The sequence below is a fragment of the Muntiacus reevesi genome, chromosome 13, assembly GCF_963930625.1.
Source record: "Muntiacus reevesi chromosome 13, mMunRee1.1, whole genome shotgun sequence".
Lineage (NCBI taxonomy): Eukaryota > Metazoa > Chordata > Mammalia > Artiodactyla > Cervidae > Muntiacus > Muntiacus reevesi.
The window spans coordinates 55,221,831-55,242,020 of record NC_089261.1 but is presented as its reverse complement, the minus strand read 5'-3'; the positions used below and the strand labels follow the sequence as shown (position 1 = coordinate 55,242,020).

General features: G+C 37.1%; 1 protein-coding gene across 3 annotated transcripts in view; it reads left to right on the top strand.

Moving 5' to 3' along the window:
• The window catches only part of INPP4B (inositol polyphosphate-4-phosphatase type II B), an 838,347-nt gene that overhangs the window by 620,683 nt on the left and 197,474 nt on the right, over positions 1–20,190 (top strand). For all 3 annotated transcript variants that reach the window (XM_065904252.1, XM_065904253.1, XM_065904254.1), the window contains one exon: positions 1,155–1,302. In XM_065904252.1, coding sequence (XP_065760324.1) covers positions 1,155–1,302 — 148 coding nt within the window. The remainder of the gene's footprint in view (positions 1–1,154; positions 1,303–20,190) is intronic.

Sequence of the window (20,190 nt, the reverse complement as noted above, 5' to 3'; positions counted from 1 at the left end):
GCGTGTAATGGCACCTCGTTGTGGTTTTGATTTGCATTTCTCTGATAATGAGTGATGTTGAGCATCTTTTCATGTGTTTGTTAGCCATCTGTATGTCTTCTTTGGAGAAATGTCTGTTTAGTTCTTTGGCCCATTTTTTGATTGGGTCATTTATTTTTCTGGAATTGAGCTTCAGGAGTTGCTTGTATATTTTTGAGATTAATCCTTTGTCTGTTGCTTTGTTTGCTATTGTTTTCTCCCAATCTGAGGGCTGTGTTTTCACCTTGCTTATAGTTTCCTTTGTTGTGCAAAAGCTTCTTTTACATTCATTGCCCTACAGCAGTGGAGATAAAATCTTGCCCTGAAATACAGGGCTTGGTAGTGCAGCAGGAATGCTGGCCTCATAAAAGGTGTCTCAAGTGTTATCTTAATATCCTGTCTTGCACTTTTTCTTTTAATCTTTTAAAATCCTTAATGACATGACCATGTTACTTTTCCCCTAATTACTGCCCACCCACCCCAAATATTCAGTTTGTTCTGTAGTTTCCCTGTTCTGCTTTTAATAATGTATGGTTTCAGGAAAGTGTGTTATTGACTTCGTGGCACTGAAGTATGAATAATATTTGAATTGTAATAGATCTTAAACTAAGAATAAACCTTTTGACATTTAAGAAATAAGTCACTTTTAGTAGTAGGATCATTTAGAACCTTTAATATAACATATCAGTTGTCACCTACTATGTAAGTGGGTAAAGTTGACTAAGAGTGATTGGAAGAAATTCAGAAATATATTTTTTCAAAGTATGTATGATATATAAATCCATATATTTTCATCTATAGTTATAAATACATATACTATAAGAAAATCTTTAGAAGGGAAAAGAGTTATTAGGCAGTATATCAGAGAACCACAGTGACCACTTTATGAATTGGAATTTGATGTATCACTTTTTAATTTAATAAAGACTGATATCCCAGAAGCTACTGAAAAAAATAAGGTGTATGGAGAAAATTCTTAGGAACTCAAATACACTATGGATTATAATAAAAATTTTTCATCAAATAAATAATTAGAATGGTAGCCTGATTAATGATTTTGTTAATTGATCTTCAATATCTAATGGACATATCTTTGTAATCTGACTATTAACCTTGATTTTTGTTTCCTTTTCCAGTGTTAAAGAACCCAGTGTGTAAATTATACAGATTTCCCACTTCTGACAATAAGTGGATGCAAATCCGGGAGCAGATGTCAGAGAGCATACTTTCTTTTCATATTCCTAAGGAATTGATCTCTCTTCAAATCAAAGAAGATTTGTGTAGGTAAGAGAAAATGGTTAATGATCATCTCTTACGTTAAGTTTTCTATAAAAATTTTCTTTTTTTTTTTAGTCTTCTTTTACGTTTTTATTTTGTATTGGACTGTCATTGATTTACAAGGTTGTGCTAGTTTCTGGTGTACTGCTAAGTGATTCAGTTATACGTATGTGCGTGCATGCTCAGTGGCTTCAGTTGTCTGACTCTGCAACCTTATGATCTGTAGCCCACCAGGCTCCTTTGTCCACGGAATTTTCCCAAGAAGAATACCGCAGTGGGTTGCTATGCCCTCCTCCAGGGAATCTTCCTGATTCAGGAATCAAACCTATGTCTCCTGCAGCTTCTGCATTGCAGGCAGATTCTTTGCTGCTAAGCCACTGGAGAAGCCCATATATACATATATATCCATTCATTTTCAGATTCTTTCCCCATATAAGTTATTACAGAATATTGAGTAGAATTCCCTGAGCTCTATAATAGGACCCTATTGCTTATCCATTTTATACACCCAGTGTGTATCTGTTAATCCCAAATTCCCAATTTATCACATACCTCACCTTTCCCCTTTCATAACCATAGTTTGTTTTCTAAGTCTGTGAGTCTTTCTATTTTATAAATAAGTTCATTTGTATTATTTTTCTAAGATTGTGAATATAAGCAGTATAATATATTTGTCTTTCTCTGACTTATTTCATGTCGTAAAGTATGATACTAACATAAAAATCAAGACTGGCATTGTCCAGTATGTTTGGCTGCTAGAACTTGCAATATGAATAGTTCAATTTGAGACGTTACATATGTGTAAAATACAAACCAGTTTTTGAATTCTTCACACACAAATGAAAAAGACCAATTTCATAATGAAATGTTAAATAACATTTTGGCTGTATTTGGATTAGATACAATATATTACTAATTTTATATGTGTCTCTTTTTGGTCTTTAAATATGACTACTGAGCACTTGAAAATTTTTCATCATGTATGTGATCCTCATTTATAGCTTACATTACACCTTTTTTTAATTTATTTTTTTATTGAAGGATAATTGCTTTACAGAATTTTGTGGTTTTCTGTCAAACCTCAACCTGAAGCAGCTATAGGTATACATATATCCTCTCCCTTCTGAACTTCCCTCCCATCTCCCTCCCCATCCCACCCCTTTAGGCTGTTACAGAGCCCTTGTTTGAGTGTCTAAGCTATACAGCAGATTCCCGTTGGCTATCTATTTTACATATGGTGATGTAAGTCTCCATGTTACTCTTTCCATACACCTCACCCTCTCCTCCCCTCTCCCCATGTCCACAAGTCTATTCTCTATGTCTGTTTCTCCACTGCTGCCCTGTAAGTAAATTCTTCAGTGCCATTTTTCTAGAGTCCATATATATGTGTTAGAATACAGTATTTGTCTTTCTCTTTATGACTCATTTCACTCTGTATAATAGGTTCTAGATTCATCCACCTCATTAGAACTGACTTAAAGGTGTTCCTTTTTATGGCTGAGTAATATTCCATTGTGTCTATGTACCACAACTTCTTTATCCAGTCATCTGTCGACAGACATCTAGGTTGCTTCCATGTTCTAGCTATTGTAAATAGTGCTGCAATGAACAATGGGATACATGTGTCTTTTTCAGTTTTGGTTTCCTCAGGGTATATGCCTAGGAGTGGGATTGCTGGGTCATGTGGTGGTTTTATTCCTAGTTTTTTAAGGAATCTCCATATGTCTTCCATAGTCACTATATCAATTTACATTCCCACCAAGAGTACAAGAGCATTTCCTTTTCTTCACACCCCCTCCAGCATTTATTATTTGTAGACTTTTTGATGATGGCCATTCTGAGCGGTGTGAGGTGATATTGCATTGTTTTGATTTCCTTTTCTCTAATAATGAGTATTGTTGATCACCTTTTCATGTGTTTGTTAGCCATCTGTATGTCTCCTTTGGAGAAATGTCTGTTTAGGTCTTTTGCCCATGTTTTCATTGGGTTGTTTGATTTTCTGGTATTGAGTTGTGTGAACTGCTTATATGTTTTGGAATTTTTCTCTCATTCTGAAGGTTGTCTTTTCACCTTGCTTATAGTTTCCTTTGCTGTGCAAAAAGCTTTTAAGTTTAATCAGGTCCCACTTGTTTACTTTTATTTTTATTTCCATTACTCTATGAGGCAGGTCGTAGAAGATGTTGCTTTGATTTATGTCACAGAGTGTTCTGCCTGTGTTTTCCTCTAAGAATTTTATAGTTTCTGGTCTTACATTTAGGTTTTTAATCCATGTTGAGTCTATCTTTGTGTGTGGTGTTAGGAAATGTTCTAATTTCACTCTGTTGCATGTAGCTGTCCAGTTGTCCCAGCACCATTTATTGAAGAGGCTGCCTTTATGCCATTGTATATTGTTGCTTCCTTTGTCGAATATAAGGTACCCATAGGTGCATGGGTTTATTTCTGGGCTTTCTATCTTGTTCCATTGGTCTGTATTTCTGGTTTTTGTGCCAGTACCATACTGTCTTGAAGACTGTAGCTTTGTAGTATAATCTGAAGTCAGGAAGGTTGGTTCCTCCAAATCCATTCTTCTTTCTGAGGACTGCTTTGGCTATTCAGGGTTTTTTGTGTTTCCATATGAATTGTGAAATTTTTTGTTCTAGTTTCGTGAAAAATGTCTTTGGTAATTTGATTGGAATCACATTGAATCTGTAGATTGCATTTGGTAATATAGTCATTTTCACAATATTGATTCTCCCTACCCAGGAACATGGAATATCTCTCCATCTGTTTGTATCATCTTTGATTTCTTTCATCAGTGTCTTATAATTTTCTATGTACAGTTCCTTTGTCTTCTTAGGTAAGTTTATTCCTAGATATTTAATTCTTTTTGTTGCAATGGTAAATGGGATGGATTCCTTAATTTCTCTTTCCAATTTTTCATTGTTAATATGTAGAAATGCAAGTGATTTCTGTGTATTAATTTTGTATCCTGCAACTTTGCTTAATTCACTGATTAGCTCTAGTAATTTTCTGATATTGTCTTTAGGGTTTTTTATGTACAGGATCATGTCATCTGCAAACAGTGAAAGCTTTACTTCTTCTCTTCAGATCTGTTTTCCTTTTATTTCTTTTTCTTCTGTGATTGCTGCAGCTAGGACTTCCAGAACTATGTTGAATAACAGTGGGGAAAGTGGGCACCCTTGCCTTGTTTCTGATCTTAGGGGGAATGCTTTCAGTTTTTCACCATTGAGAATAATGTTTGCTGGAGGCTTATCATATATGGCCTTTACTGTGTTGAGGTAGGTTCCTTCTATGCCCATTTTTTGAAGAGTTTTAATCATAAATGGGTACTGAATTTTGTCAAAGGCTTTTTCTGCATCTATTGAAATCATCATATGGTTTTTACCTTTCATAATATGGGGTACCACATTGATTGATTTACATATATTGAAGAATCCTTGTATCCTTGGAATAAAACCAACTTAATCATGGTGTATGAGATTTTTGATGTGTTGCTGTATTCTGTTTGCTAAAATTTTGTTGAGGATTTTTGCATCTATTTTCAGCAGTGATACTGGCCTATAGTTTTCTTTTTGTGTGTTGTCTTTGGTTTTGGTATCAGGGTGATGGTGGCCTCATAGAATGAGTTTGGAAGTGTTCCTTCCTCTGCAATTTTTTGAAAGAGTTTTAGAAGGACAGACATTAGCTCTTCTCTAGATGATTCATGTCAATGTATGGCAAAAACCACTACAATATTGTAAAGTAATTAGGCTCCAACTAATAAAAATAAATGAAATAAAAAAAAATAAATAAATATTCAGTAGAATTCTCCTGCAAAGCCATCTGATCCTGGGCTTTTGTTTTTTGGGAGATTTTTGATCACAACTTCAATTTCAGTGCTTGTAATTGGATTGTTCATAATTTTGTTTTCCTCCTGGTGCAGTCTTGGAAGATTGAACTTTTCTAATAATCTGTTCATTTCTTCCAGGTTATCCATTTTATTTCCATATAGCTGTTTATAATAGTTTCTTATAATCCTTTGTATTTCTACATTGTCTGCTGTAACATCTCCTTTTTCATTTCTAATTTTGTTGATTTGATTCTTCTTTGTTTTTCTTGATGAATGTGGTCAAAGGTTTGTTAATTTTTTTTATCTTCTCAAAGAATGAGCTTTTAGTTTTATTAATCTTTACTATTGTTTCTTTCATATCTTTTTTATTTATTTCTGCTCAGATCTTTATGATTTCCTTCCTTCTACTAATTTTTGGGGTCTTTTTCCAGTTGTTTAAGGTGTAAAGTTAGGTTGTCTGTTTGATGGTTTTCTTGTTTCTTGAGGTAGGATTGTATTGCTATAAATTTCCCTTTTAGAACTGCTTCTGTTGCATCCTATACACTTTGAGTTGTCATGTTTTCATTGTCATTTGTTTCTAGAAATTTTTTTATTTCCCTTTTGATTTCTTCAGTAACCTTTTGGTTATTTAGAAATATATTGTTTAATCTCCATGTGTTTGTGTTTCTTGAAGTTTTTTTCTTGTAATTGATATCTAGTCTCATAGCGTTGTGGTCAGAGAAGATGCTTGATACAATTTCAACTTTCTTAAATTTACTAAGGTTTGATTTGTGACCCAAGATGTGGAGTATCCTGGAGAATATTCTTTGTCTACCTGAGAAGGTATATTCTTTTGCATTTGGATGGAATTTCCTGATGATATCAATGAGATCCATCTCATCTAATGTATCATTTAAGACTTGTGTTGCCTTATTAATTTTCTGTTTCAATGATCTGCTCATTGGTGTGAGTAGGGTGTTAAAGTCTCCTACTATTTTTGTGTTACTGTCCGTTTCTCCTTTTATGTCTGTTAGTGCTTGTCTTATGTATTGAGGTGCTCCTATGTTGGGTGCATAGATACTTACAATCATTGTTTTCCTCTTAGATTGATCCCTTGATCATTATGTAGTGTCCTTCCTTATCTCTTGTAATATTCTTTATTTTAAGGTCTATTTTTCTGATATGAGTATTGATATTTCAGCTTTCTTTTGCTTCCCATTTGCATGGAGTATATTTTTCCATCCTCTCACTTTCATTCTATATATGTCGTGAGGTCTGAAGTGGGTTTCTTGTAGACAGCATATGTATGGGTCTTGTTTTTGTGTCCATTCAGCCAGTCTATGTGTTTTGGTTAAAGCATTTAATCCATTTACATTTAAAGTAATTATTGATATATATGTTCCTATTGCCATTTTCTTAATTTTCTTAATTGTTCAGAGTTGTTTTGTAGATCTTTTTTCTTCTATCATATTTCTTCACTCTATGTCCCTTTAACATTTGTTGTAAAGCTAGTTTGGTGGTACTGAATTCTCTTAACTTTTGCTTGTCTGAAAAGATTTTTATTTCTCCATCAATTTTGAATGAGATCCTTGCCAAGTACAGTAATCTTGGTTGTAGATTTTTTCCTTTCAGTACTTTAAATATGTCCTGCCATTCCCTTCTGGCCTGCAGAGTTTCTGCTGAGAGATCAACTGTTAAGCGTATGGGGTTTCCCTTGTATGTTGCGTCTCTCTTGCTGCTTTTAATATTCCTTCTTTGTGTTTAGTCTTTGTTAGTTTGATTAGTGTGTGTCTTGGTGTGTTTCTCCTTGGGTTAATCCTGTATGGCATTCTTGGCGCCTCTTGGACTTGACTATTTCTTTTTCATGTTGGAGAAATTCTCAACCATAATCTGTTCAAAAATTTTCTCATACCTTTTGTTTTTCTCTTCTTCTGAGACCCCTATAATTCAAATGTTGGTGCATTTGATATTGTCCCATAGGTCTCTGAGACTTGCTTTTCATTCTTTTTACTTTATTCTGCTCTTCAGAAGTTATTTCCACCATTTTATCTTCCAGCTCACTGATTCATTCTTCTGCTTCAGATATTCTGCTGTTGATTCCTTCCAGAGCATTTTTAATTTCAGCAATTGTGTTGTTTGTCTCTGTATGTTTATGCTTTAATTCTCCCAGGTCTTTGTTAACTGATCTGGCATTCTCTCCATTTTCTTTTCAAGGTGTTTTTTTTTTATCATCTTTACTGTCATTATTCTGAATTCTTTTTCAGGTAGTTTGCCTATTTCCTCTTCATTTATTTGGACTTCTGTGTTTCTAATTTGTTCCTTCATTTGTGTGGTGTTTCTCTGGCTTTTCATTATATATATATATTTAACTTATTATGCTTGAGGTCTCCTTTTCCCAGGCTTCAAGGCTGAATTCTTTCTTCCTTTTGGCTTCTGCCTTCCTAAGGCTGGTCCAGTGGTTTGTGTAAGCTTCTTATAGGGTGAGATTTGTGCTGAGTTTGTTTGTTTGTTTGCTTGTTTTTTGTCTGATGGGAAAGGCTGAGTGAGGTGGTACTCCTGTTTGCTGATGACTGGGTTTGCGTTTTTGTTTTGTTTGTTGTTTAGATGAGTCATCCTGCACAGGGTGCTACTGGTGTTGAGATGATGATGGCTCTTATGTTCAAGTGGTTTCCTTTTTGTGAGTTCTCACTATCTGATACTCCCTAGGGTTAGTCCTCTGGTAGTCTAGGGTCTTGGAGTCAGTGCTTCCACTCGAAAGGCTCAGGGCTTGATTTCTGGTCAGGAACGAAAATTCCACAAGTGTTTTTTTATGGTGTTAAGTGAGATTAAAGCAAATACCCAAAAATGAGAAACCAAAGACGAACCTCAGACATATAGCAGCTACAAAATCAGGCAAAAGATAATTAAAATAATAGAATGTACACATATACATATATACACCCATAAGCAAAGTCAAAACAATCCAACTAAAGTACAGTAGATTGACCTGGTGAAGAAAGGAAATCAAAAACTATATTTACCAGTTAAGAACAAAATGAAATAAAGTACAAACTGGAAAACAAAACTAAGCAAGGTGCCAACTGGGGAATAAAATAGTGAAAATAAAACTTAACAAATGTGTTCAAAGGAAAGGTAAGAAAGAAAGAATAGATATGCAGAGTTACATAGAGATAGATAAAGAAGATTTATATACATTAAAGATTAACTGAAAAGGGAAAAGAACATAGGAAAAGCAAACAAAGGAATAAATGTAGAAAAAATAATAATAGATTTTTAAAAAAATTTTAAGTGAAAATTTTAAAAAAAGGAAAAGTAAAATAAAAAGGAAAGGAAGATTCCACAGAACTACAAATGCCCAACGTAGAGGCAGAGGTTTATAACAGCAATAAAAAATGTGACTGAGAAAGAAAAAGCTCAAAAGATTAATTAGATTTCAGAGTGCAAATAAAATCGACAAATACAACAGAGGAGGGAAATAAAAGGAAAAAAATTCAAAAGAAGATACAGAGCAAGTCAAAACATAAGAATAATGAATGTTTTCCTTGAGTCACTGCTGTCAGAGTTCTTTCTCTTGCTGGGAGTCACAGTCCCCCTCACCTCCCTAGGATGCCCTCGACACTGTGCTGGTCTCTGGACCTGCTGTGGGGGCAGCTCAGATTCTAACCTGGTCCTGCTCCTCTGTGTTCTTGTCTCCAGTGCCCACAGCTGTCAGAACTAGTGCGTTTTCTTTTGTGGGAGCTCGCAATGTCCTTTTATATATTCCATAGACGCAGAGTCTGCCTAGTTGATTGTGTTGATTTAATCTGCAGCTTGTACATCTGGTGGGAAGGTTTTGAATCTTCTTTCTTAGCCTCACTGCCCCTGGGTTTCAGTTGCGGTTTTATTCCCACCTCTGCATGTGGGTCGTCCAGTGGGGTTTGCTCCTGAGGCTGCCTGGAGGACTTGGGTCTGCCCCAGTGAGGGCCAGGTGTGGAGGTGGTGCAGCTGCGTGGGTCACAGGGACTCTGGCAGCACCAGGTACTCAGGGGAGTTGGCCCCTAGGGCAGCAGGAAACATAGCACTCTAGAAGGGGATGACAACCAGTATTGGCCAATATGCTCCAGTATTCTTGCCTGGAGAACCCCCCTGACAGAGAAGCCTGGCAGACCCCAGTCTACAGGGTCGCATAGAGTTGGACACAACCAAAGAGACCCTGCGCGCATAGACGTAAGTTTATTTATTTATTTATTTATTTTGCCTGTGGCAGCTCTGCCCCCTTGAGAGTTGAGTGTTAAGGTGGTGTGGCTGCTTAGCTTGTGGGGACCCTGGCAGAGCAAAAGTTATGGCCCTATCAGAGTCTTTTTTCAAGCCTCTTGTAGCTGGCCCCTTTGTAGAAGGCTTGTAGAAGCTTGTTGAAGGCCCCTTTAGCCTGTCTTTCTCTGTAGCTCCGCTCATTCAGGCACTTAGAGGGCTCCTTTGCCTGGGGTCCTTCTCTGCTGTTCGGCATGTCAGGCACATAGAGCGTCCCCACTGGCTGGGGTCCTACTCTATAGATCGGTGCATCAGTCACTTAAAGGGGCGCCTGGGTGGGGTCCTACTCTGTAGTTCAATACATCAGCCGTTTGACGTGCCAGCCTCTCTATTGTTCAGCTGCCAATGCTGGCAGGTGGGGAGTGAGAAGCTATGGTGATGGCTCCACCCCCTACGTGTGACTCAGCAATATGGCCTTCTTCCATGGCTGCCTGGCTTTCCCCCACAGAAATTTTCCACCACAGTCTCCTCCCTCACATCCCTTTGAGCCATCTCTCTGCAGTCAACAGCAGCCTTCGCCCTGGGATGGCTCCACAATCCCTAAACTCCAGTTCCCAGCCAATGCACCTTCCAGGGTATGATCTGCATCCCTGTTCAGGGTAGGCATGGCTGCAGCAAGGACTGTCTGATTTTCATTCCATTTAGGCTGCCACAGATCAGCTGTTTCACTCTCAGCCTTAAGTGTTTCTCCTCTGACTCAGACAATTGCTCCGATGTGGGGATCAGACCCCTGCTTCAGTTCCCCCTCCCGCTGAGGGCAGGTCCAGTCCTACTAGCACTCCTGTTTTTCCCCCTAGCTCCTTGTCTTACCGAGTTTTGCATGGTTCTGTGTATTCTTTTCCACTGCTCAGGTCCTCCTGTCTGCTCCCAGCTTGTGTTCTGCATGCGCTATTGTGTCTGAAGCTGTATTCCTGATGTATCCGTGGAAAGAGCTACTCCACATCCACCTACTCCTCTGCCATCTTTTTCTCCCTACATTGTACCTTTTTTGTGTAAATCTCCTATCATTCAAATGTGTTGGAAAAAATTCAACAATGAATTTTAATATTTTCTAAAGAAATGTAGAAAAAATTCATACTGAAGATTCAAAAGAGAAATAGGAAAAAGTTGTAAGAAAACTGACTAGTGATCTCAGTAGAATGTAAGGAGGTATGCCTATTATGAAAAGGAATCAGAACCATCTAAATTAAGGGCCATCATGTTTTTAACTTCCCTGGTGGTCCAGTAGTTAGGACTCTAGGACTCTGTGCTCTAAATGCAGGAGGCCTGGGTTCAATCTCTGGCCAGGGAACAAAGATCCTGCATGCTTCACAGCATGACCAAAAAAAAAAAAAAACCACCTTTGGGGAAAATGCTGAGAAGAAAGAAATAATGGAAAGAATAATGAAAATTTAAAATGCAACAGGCAAAAAAAAAAATCCAGAATCAGAACAGATTTGACACTGAGAAGTCACATCAGAGATGTGGAACACAAACAGGAGTTCTTCTCAAATACTAAACAAAGGTGGGAAAACATTCAAAATGATGAGAGGGAAGATGATAGATGTTTAGGGCAAAAAGCTGGAAACTACCAGAAAATTTTTGCATTTTGGGGAAAGAAGAAATCATGCAAAATCTTGAAAGAAAACATGCAGTTTTTATTTCTTTACATGCTGTTGAGAAAATCAGGCTAACCTTAATATTTCTCTGCAGAAGTCTATGGAGTAATATCTACTGATTATTGAGAGAAAAAGGCTGTGTCTCCACTTTATTATATAGGGTCTGGTTATAATATCTTTTATGAATGAAGACAGTGGAAATGGCATACTTAAAAGCACAGAAAATATCATTCAGCAAACTTTCTTAAAAAATCTGCCCTTGAAGATTTATGCCATCCAACTGATAAAATATTTTAAATTATTATGTTTATAATATAAAATAATACACTGTAATCATTATATTATTCTATAAAATTAATACACAGAATATAACAAATTAAGAATGTAAGAATAAGACATTATCCTACAAAAGAATTTGAGACTTTTTTCTTGGTTGGGTGGAATCTCCAACCTAAAAAGAACTTTACTCCGAAGTTCTTTTCTTGGCCTCTTTTTTTTTTTTTTTTTAATTTTTAATTGAGTATTGTTGATAGAGCTTCCCTGGTGGCTCAAATAGGAATCTGCCTGTAATGCAGGAGACCTGGGTTCAATCCCTGGGTTGGGAGGTTCCCCAGGAAAAGGGAATGTCAACCCACTTCAGTATTTGTGTCTGGAGAATTCCATGGCAGAGCAGCCTGGCAGGCTACAGTTGATGGAGTTGCAAAGAGTCTGCAAGACTGAGCTACTAGCACATTTACTTTCATAGTTGATTTCCAGTGTTGTGTTTCTTCTGTACAGAAAAGTGAATCAGTTTTACATATACATATATCCACTCTTCTTAGGTTTTTATCCCACATAGATCATTAGAGTCCTGAGCAGAGGTCCCTGTGCTGTCTCCAGGATGTTGTTACTGGTTTCCTTTTCATGCATAGCAGTGTCTGTACGTCAGTCTCAACCTCCCAGTTTATCCCTCTCCCCTCTCCCCCTTGTAGTCAAGTGTTTTGGGGCTTCCCTGTTTTTTATATCTTGTGATTCTATGTTGTTTTTATAAATAAGTTCTGCATGTTAAGTGATCCCATATGGTGTCTGTTTTTCTGACATACGTCACTCTGTATGACAATCTCTGGGTCCATCCATGGTGCTGCAGATGGCTTCTTTTAACCCCAGTCTCACGCACATCCTAGAAAGTATTTCACTTGCCTCAGCTTTCCTACCAACAGCACAACTTTAACAGGTCTCCTTACCTTGTTTGACGAACGCTGTGGGTGCCATTGTGCCCTTATCTTTCAGCGCTTGCAAAGGGTGCAATATGCTTCATTTTTAGCTTGGAAATCTCTAATGAAAGAGTCATTTTTTAAAAAAGCTTGGAGTCTTTTCTTCAGCAGAGAAAAAGAAGTTTCCAGGGCAACTTTATATTATGGTCATTTTCATTGCTAAGGAACAGAAATAATTATTTTCTGAATCTTTAAAATAACCATTAACCAAATTATATCATTTTAGTTGGTGAAGAGCAGTAAGTAAATGAGTAGCAGATAAAAGCTGCCATTAAGTCCCTTTTTATATTTCCTTCTGCATGGGCTCTGTGGATGCATAGAGATAGTTGTAGATGGATAGACACACACACAGTCATAGATACACAATCTTTTTTCCTCTCCTTTTCATTTCTCTCTTTTATTTAAGGAAAGTTAGTAAATACAGTGTGAATTTAGCTGTATAACAGGGGTCACAAAATTTTTCCTTAAAGAACCAAAATAAACATTTTGCAAAGGTGAGCTGTTCCCTCTCAGTTACCAAGATGATGAATTTACAAAGATTGTCAGCCATCGACTTCTGCGAAAATCTGGATTTAGAAAATCTTACACTTTCTTTCATAATCCATTGATTCTTGCAATCTCTATTTTCATACTCCATGTAAACTTCTCTACAACTTCGAGTTGGTGTGTTTTTGCCATCTCCCTATAGGAGTGTTTGGGTTTCCCAGGTGGCGCTAATGGTAAAGAACTTGCCTGCTAATGCAGGAGACATAAGAGAAGCATGGATTGAATTCTGAGTCGGGAAGATCCCCTGGAGGAGGGCATGGCAACTTACTCCCATATTCTTACCTGAGGAATCCCATGGACAGAGAAGCCTAGTGGACTACAGTCCATAGGGTCCCAAAGGGTCGGACACAACTGAAGTGACTTAGCATACACACACACACATAGGAGTGTTTAGGGTATTATTTGAATATATTGTTACATGACTTCCCTTCATTTACCAAGGGGGTAGAAAAGGAAAAATTGAAAAGACTACTCTGATTGACATCAGCTTTGTAAGCTTGCAAGTAGAGATTTCCTGAGTTTGAGTTTGGATTTAATTATAAAAGAAAATAACAAGTAAAGTAGGAAATTAAAGGAGTATTAAGTATATGTCTAGTCACAACTGTCTTAAAGACAAGGGATTATTAGTAGTTCATAAATTACTTAGCTCAATAAGAATGGTATCCCACTCATACATGTAAGCATGATATTATTTTTATTATTTCAAGCTTGGTATACACTTAACAGACTAAGTGTGACTCTGTTTGCAGGGACCGTGTGTGTGCCTGGTTCACCTCCTTGCATAATGCACACCTATAATTATAAAGAGGAAAATGTTATGTATCCCACCCATCATGACATGGAGTGTAAATGTCATCAAGGACATAATGGTGCAATAGCTACTCCATCAGCCAAACACAGTGTCTACCATTGCATGCAGCAGCCTTCTAAAACCTCTCTTGCTATTAGTCTCTTAGTATACATTGATCTCAAAGTGAATCACTTATTAAATTTGAGATTGTACACACGCAGAGTCTGAGGGCAGTGATAGAGTTTAAATTCTTTGGGGCCTCCCTCTAATCCATCTAAGCATTAATGCCTTCTGAGTTCAAGTTCAGCTGCCTAACTGCATTTGCGTTGGCTGTGAAGGGTTTCCACAACACTATACATTGAGTTTGATATTACAGTTTAGGTCCAAAAAATTCACAAGCAAGAAATTATAGATATCAAGTTATGTTTACTGCTATGAAGAAAAGCTTGTGGCCTTAGCAATTTCCTGCTTCTTTGCTCTTGAAGCCATATTTTACAGATATGTAAACTATATGGTACATTTTTTCTATAAAATATGTTCACTATAGACAACAGTGAGAATATAGAAAATATAAAAAGTAAAAAGTAAATCACTCTCAACCCACTACCCAGAAGAAATACTGTGTCTTTATTTTCTACATCTACTCACATTTTCATCAGCCTCACTGGAAAGCAGATTTTTGGTCCCCACAACTATCATTCCCCCGTACCATGGTTAATTTCCCTTCCGCATCTGAGTTGTATTATGAATAACCTGTGAATCTACTATATAATGCTAAAAATGCAGTCTATTAATTATTCAAACTTATGACATCTTAATTTTGATTGATACATAAATAAACTAGAAGGAAAACAGACTAGAAATACACTAAGCTACTAGTAATATGCACACTAACATAAACAAAGATTATTTCCGGATGGTGTGTTTAGAATGTAATTTGTTACACAGCAATAGAAAACAAATGCGATAACCTCTGAGAGAAAGTTAATCGCTCAGCTGCATCCGACTCTTTGTGACCCCATGGACTGTAGCCTCCAGGCGCCTCTGTCCGTGGAATTCTCCAGGCTAGAGTACTGGATTGGATAGCCATTCCCTTCTCCAGGGCATCTTCCTGACCCAGGGATCGAACCCAGGTCTCATACATTTAAGACAGATTCTTTACCATTTGACAATAACTTGTACAAATAATAAAGACTATTTAGACTGCCAGTTAACTTTATCTTGGTTTCTTTTGTTTAGAGTTTACTTTCTGTCTGAACATCAAAGTCTATTCTAAGTTTATCTCTCCTTCAAATTAAAAAAAAAGAAATTTGGATGACTCTGTTTTTTAGGAAAATTGCCAGCTACTTAGAATTTGAGTTTTTTTCCTTCTTCAAGAAAATGTATAGTAAATGAGGATGGGCTTACTGTGTTCTCATGACAGCATCCATAAGAGAGATTCTTGATTTTTTGCCATGTCCTTCCCTTTAAATTATTCTCCCTCAATTAGTTTCTATCTTAGTAAATAACATACACTCTTCAACAGTACAATGCAGAGATGTAAAATATAAATATTTTTATATTGTCTCACTACATCTATTCACATTCACGTTCAAGCGTCAGTTTCTCATCATTCTAATTACACAGTTCCTCTTAAATTCATTTATTTTTTACATTTTCTTTCCTTCCGTTCAAATCCCAACCACCATCATTTCTCCCCTGTGATAGTTTAACAATCTATTATGGCTTTTCTGCTGGTGACCTTGCTTCCTCAAAAACCATAGTTCACTTTTTTATGGATAAATGATACAAATGAACATATTTACAAAACAGAAATAGACTCACAGACATAGGAAACAAATTTACGGTTACCAAGGGGTGTATCACGGTGGGGTGATTAGGAGTTTGGGATTACCATATACCCACTACCATATATAAAATAGGCAAACCACAAGGACCTACTGTATAGCACAGGAGACTATGGTCAGTATCTGTAGTAGCCTATAATGGAAACAAACCTAAAATAACTATATGTATATATATATAACGGCATCACTTTGCTATACGCCTGAAAGTAACACAGGACTTAACTTGTGGTCCAGCGGTTAAAACTCCACGCTTGCATCTCAGGAAGCACAGGTTCAATTGCTGGTCACAGAACTAAGATCCAGCATGCTGCATGGTGTGGCTGAAAAATAATAAAAATAAAATTATAAAGGAAATTAACACAACATTGTAAATTAACCATGTGCTGTGCTTAGTCGCTCAGTCATGTCTTGACTCTTTGTGACACCATGGGCTGTAGCCCACCAGGGTCCTCTGTCCATGAGAGTTTCCAGGCAGGGATACTGGAACGGGTAGCCTTTCCCTTCTCCAGGGCATCTTCCCAACCCAGGGATCAAACCCAAATCTCCCGCATTACAGGTGGATTCTTTACCATCTGAGCCACCAGGGAAGCCCAAGAATACTAGAGTGGGTAGCTTATCCTTCCTCCAGGGGATCTTCCCGACCCAGGAATCAAACCAGTCTCCTATATTGCAGGCGGATTCTTTACCAGCTGATAAATTAAAAAAATAAACAATAAGAAAAATTCACTGTTCTCTTTACAGACTCACATAATCGGTTTGAAAATGTTGTAATAATGCCGATTTCCAGCAGGAGTATCAAGGAGACAGCCCTCATGTGTAACCTCTTGAAAGCTAGACTGAAATTATGTGTTGGGAAGGAAAGAGGGGGAGGTTCTTATTACCGAGTATCAGTATAACACCGTGCTTCTAAGGAGTTTACTAAATGACTCCATAATCATGATGTATCAGGGATGTGGCATTATAAAGCAGCCCAGTTCTTTGACCTAGCCTCCTTGAAGGATGTGGGGTGGGGGGAAGACCACTGGTTTACTCTGGAGTTATTATAATGGAGAGAAAAGGAGAGAGTGACATGTTGAAGGCAGCACAGAGATGCTAAATACATAGAAGGTACATGTGCACTTGTGTGCGTCTTTATGTGCACCTTTGCCTGTGTTTATCATGCCTCAAGTTTTACAGTCCCTCAACGTGGGTTGCATGCGGCAAGTTATGTAGGTCTTGCCAAACTACCACCTATAAAATTTTTATAGCCTGTTTTAGTGTTGCCGTGTATTTTATGTTGAGTATTATCTTTGGATTTTGTGCTACTTCAAAAGTTTGCTGTGCTTAGTCTACGTTGAAATATGTAGTTACTAGAGGACATGGTGGAACTTGTGGCATTGAAGCTCTATGACAGCTACACATACCATATTAAATGATGATGTACACACGTGTATGTTTAGATGGGAGGCTTGGGTGGTCATAGAGTGTTTTCTCAAAAATGTATACTTTTCTACATTATAGTATGATGTTTGAAAACTTATTATGGTACAGTGTTTTAAGAAATGAAGTATTTCAGTGAAGATGAACCTCATGGTCCATAAAACTCCCTAGGAAAAAATTAGTTTGATTTATATCATGTGTTTTTCTCCTTTTCTCCTGCTTCATTTCTTCTCTTTGTATTTTTTTTTTCATCGGTCCCAGGGGTAAGGAAGTAGTGAAACTCCTTGTGTATAATTTCGAGAGTCTAAAAGAAAGGATAGGAATAATTTACAGCAATTAACTTTAAGAGTTTCTTAGGTCTTATTTAAGATATAAACCTCTGTGTGCACTAGGCAGAGGAACAATCCTGTAAATAAACTATAAAACATATGGACCAAACGTTTTAGTAGGAAAAATGTGATAGAATTTGGGACATAACATCTTTAAATGAAAGTTTTCCTAGCACTTCTTTGAGAGAATGTGAATGCTTTCTCTTAGGTATTAGTGTTTGTAAATATTGTACATATACTAAATTCATGATAATAAAATATTTTTTGCCAATGAAGATAAACACCTTTTTGTTCAATACTATATATTTCAAATATTCTATACGCTTCACTTTTTGAGCCATATTACGGACCTATGACAAGTGTATCTATCTATTGAATATCTAATCTTAAATCTGTTTCTTGTATCCAATATATTCTTATGTATGCAAATAATAGTAAGATACTTTGAAATCCCAGGTTTAAGCCTGTTTGCTGCACCAAGTTACATTTTAGAGACATGTTCTGTTAATATATGCTCACTTAAATATTACCATATACTGTTAAATGGATTTTCTAAGCATTATATATAATTTGAAAGAAATGCTGAAGATTTTTAATTTTCTGATCTTGCACCTTATCTTAAAAATATTTTGTGACTATTGTATTCAAAAAGGTTCATATTATTTCAAACTGATAATGCTACAGGGCTGTCATTTAAGAAATGTTGAAAGCATTCGCTAGGAATTATGAGCTAGAACAAAATATATTCAGATAAATTCTGCTTCAGAAATATCCTCATTGTACAGAAGGTTTTACAGTAGAATTTTACCACATAATGAGCCACCCTGTTCATTGAATGTGGTTGTGCCCATATGTGTGTTAATAGCCCAGTCTGTTCAACTCTTTGCAACCCCATGGACTGTAGACCCCCAGGCTACTCTGTCCATGGAATTAAATCATCTCAAGTATAATTTATGTACTGTTTTTCAAAATTTTTCACCACACAAGGTTTCCCCTTTAGCCAGCCTACAAGGCAAGCTAGGGCTCCTTACTGTCTACCCACATCTCCAGCTTCACCTATACTTTGTTTATTTTGGCCTGGCTGAAGCATATAACTTTTGGGAGTCTATTGACATTTGCATACTTGGATAAAATAGAGGCAAGCTGAAAATCCTTACCGACCTGAAGGAAACAGTGATTAATGGGAAAAGCAATAGGGGCAGCTATACTGTTTAGGTTTCATAGATAACAAATAAACCTCAAGCTGATGAATCTCATAGATGTTTTATCTCTTCTGTTTTATCTTTATGTTTCTTCCTGTCTCTCTTGCTTGCTTTCTCTGAGAAAAATCTGAAGTCCTAAAGATCTAACAATGATGCATAAAAATATCCCGTCAGGACTCCACTATTGGCTCCTACCTGATTAGTGTTATTTCTTCTGTTCATTTTTCTTCATGCAATGCTGATGCACAGTTGGAATACCATGTGGTGTATTATTTATCATAGAAAGCACATTTGTTCTACCAACTCCTAGTTTTGAGGACAGATGCTGTGTACCATTAAGTTCATCATTATGGATTCTTGGTATCATTTAATGAGAGGTCCTGGAGAGTGTTTAGTATCACCAAGCTGGCGATAGAAATATGTGTTTTATTTTGCTGTTTGCTATTGTAATAATAACCCTTCTGGGACAAATAAGGCAAAACTCATTCAGAAGCATGTTTGCCCATTGTACCAGGATTCTTTCCTTCACATGGATTGAGTAGGGGAGAGTGTGGGTTGTGATGATAAAACCACAGAATTGGAATAATAATAAGTCCACAATCTCTGTATCTACCATTTGATACACACTTATAATTTTAGAAAATTACTTAATCTCTCAATTTTCATTCTTTTTCACTTTTTAGATAATGTTATCATTTGTCCTGAAAGGCTACTGTAGTAATTAAGTGAATAATCAAGAAACTCTAGCACTTAATGACTACAGTATTTGTTAGTGTGTGTGTGTATGTGTGTGTATAAGTGCAACTCTGGGTTTGAAACCTGACTCTTCCAAATCCACAATTTATGTAAATGCCCTAATATTCAGTTTCCTCAACTGTAAATAAAAGATTAAATAATAAATACACAAAGTTATTGTGAGGTTTAAAATGAGTTGTTGATGAAAAATGACTGGTATATATGTACATGCATGCATGCTCAGTTGCTCAGTCATGCCAGATTCTCTGTGACCCCATGGACTGTAGCCCACCAGGCCCCTCTATCCATGGATTTTCCAGGTAAGAATACTGGAGTGGGTTGCCATGCCCTCTTTCAAGGGAGCTTCCCCGCCCAAATATCGAACCCAAGTCTCTTGTATCTCTGGCGTTGACAGGCAGATTCTTTATCCACTGTGACACCTGGGAAGCCTGCGTATGTACAAAGGCCTTTAATATGCAGAAACCACTCTTGTGCGTGCATACTCAGGTGCTAAGTAAGACCTGTCTGACTCTTTGAGACCCAGTGGACTGTGGTCTACCAGGCTCCTCCGTCCATGGGATTTCCCAGGCAAGAATACTGGACTGGGTTGCAGTTTCTTCTCCAGGGGGTCTTCCCAACCCAGGGGTCGAACTCACATCTCCTGAGTTGGCAGGAAGATTCTTTACCATTGAGTCACCAGGGAAGCCCCATATACACAGGAGACATGCAATATGTCAAAACTATTATCACTGTTTTTATCTTGCCTGAATGACAGTGTTTCAGATAGAAAACTGAGTCTATAATACATTTGTAATCTCCTTTAGTTTACTAACTTAGCATACCTCATGTATATGTTTACTGTATGGCATTACAAATTCCAAGTGGTCAGAAAAATGGACTGGGCATGTCTTCTCCCAGAAAATTTGTGTATTTAGAGCTGAGAGTGATTTTGGAATGATAGTCAGGCTTCAGATTAGTTAGGGCCTCCTGGGACACAGAAAAGGAAGAACTTGTCAATTTTCTTCTTATACTATTCTTGGAACCTAGCGTAATACCTGGCATATAATAAGCACTCAG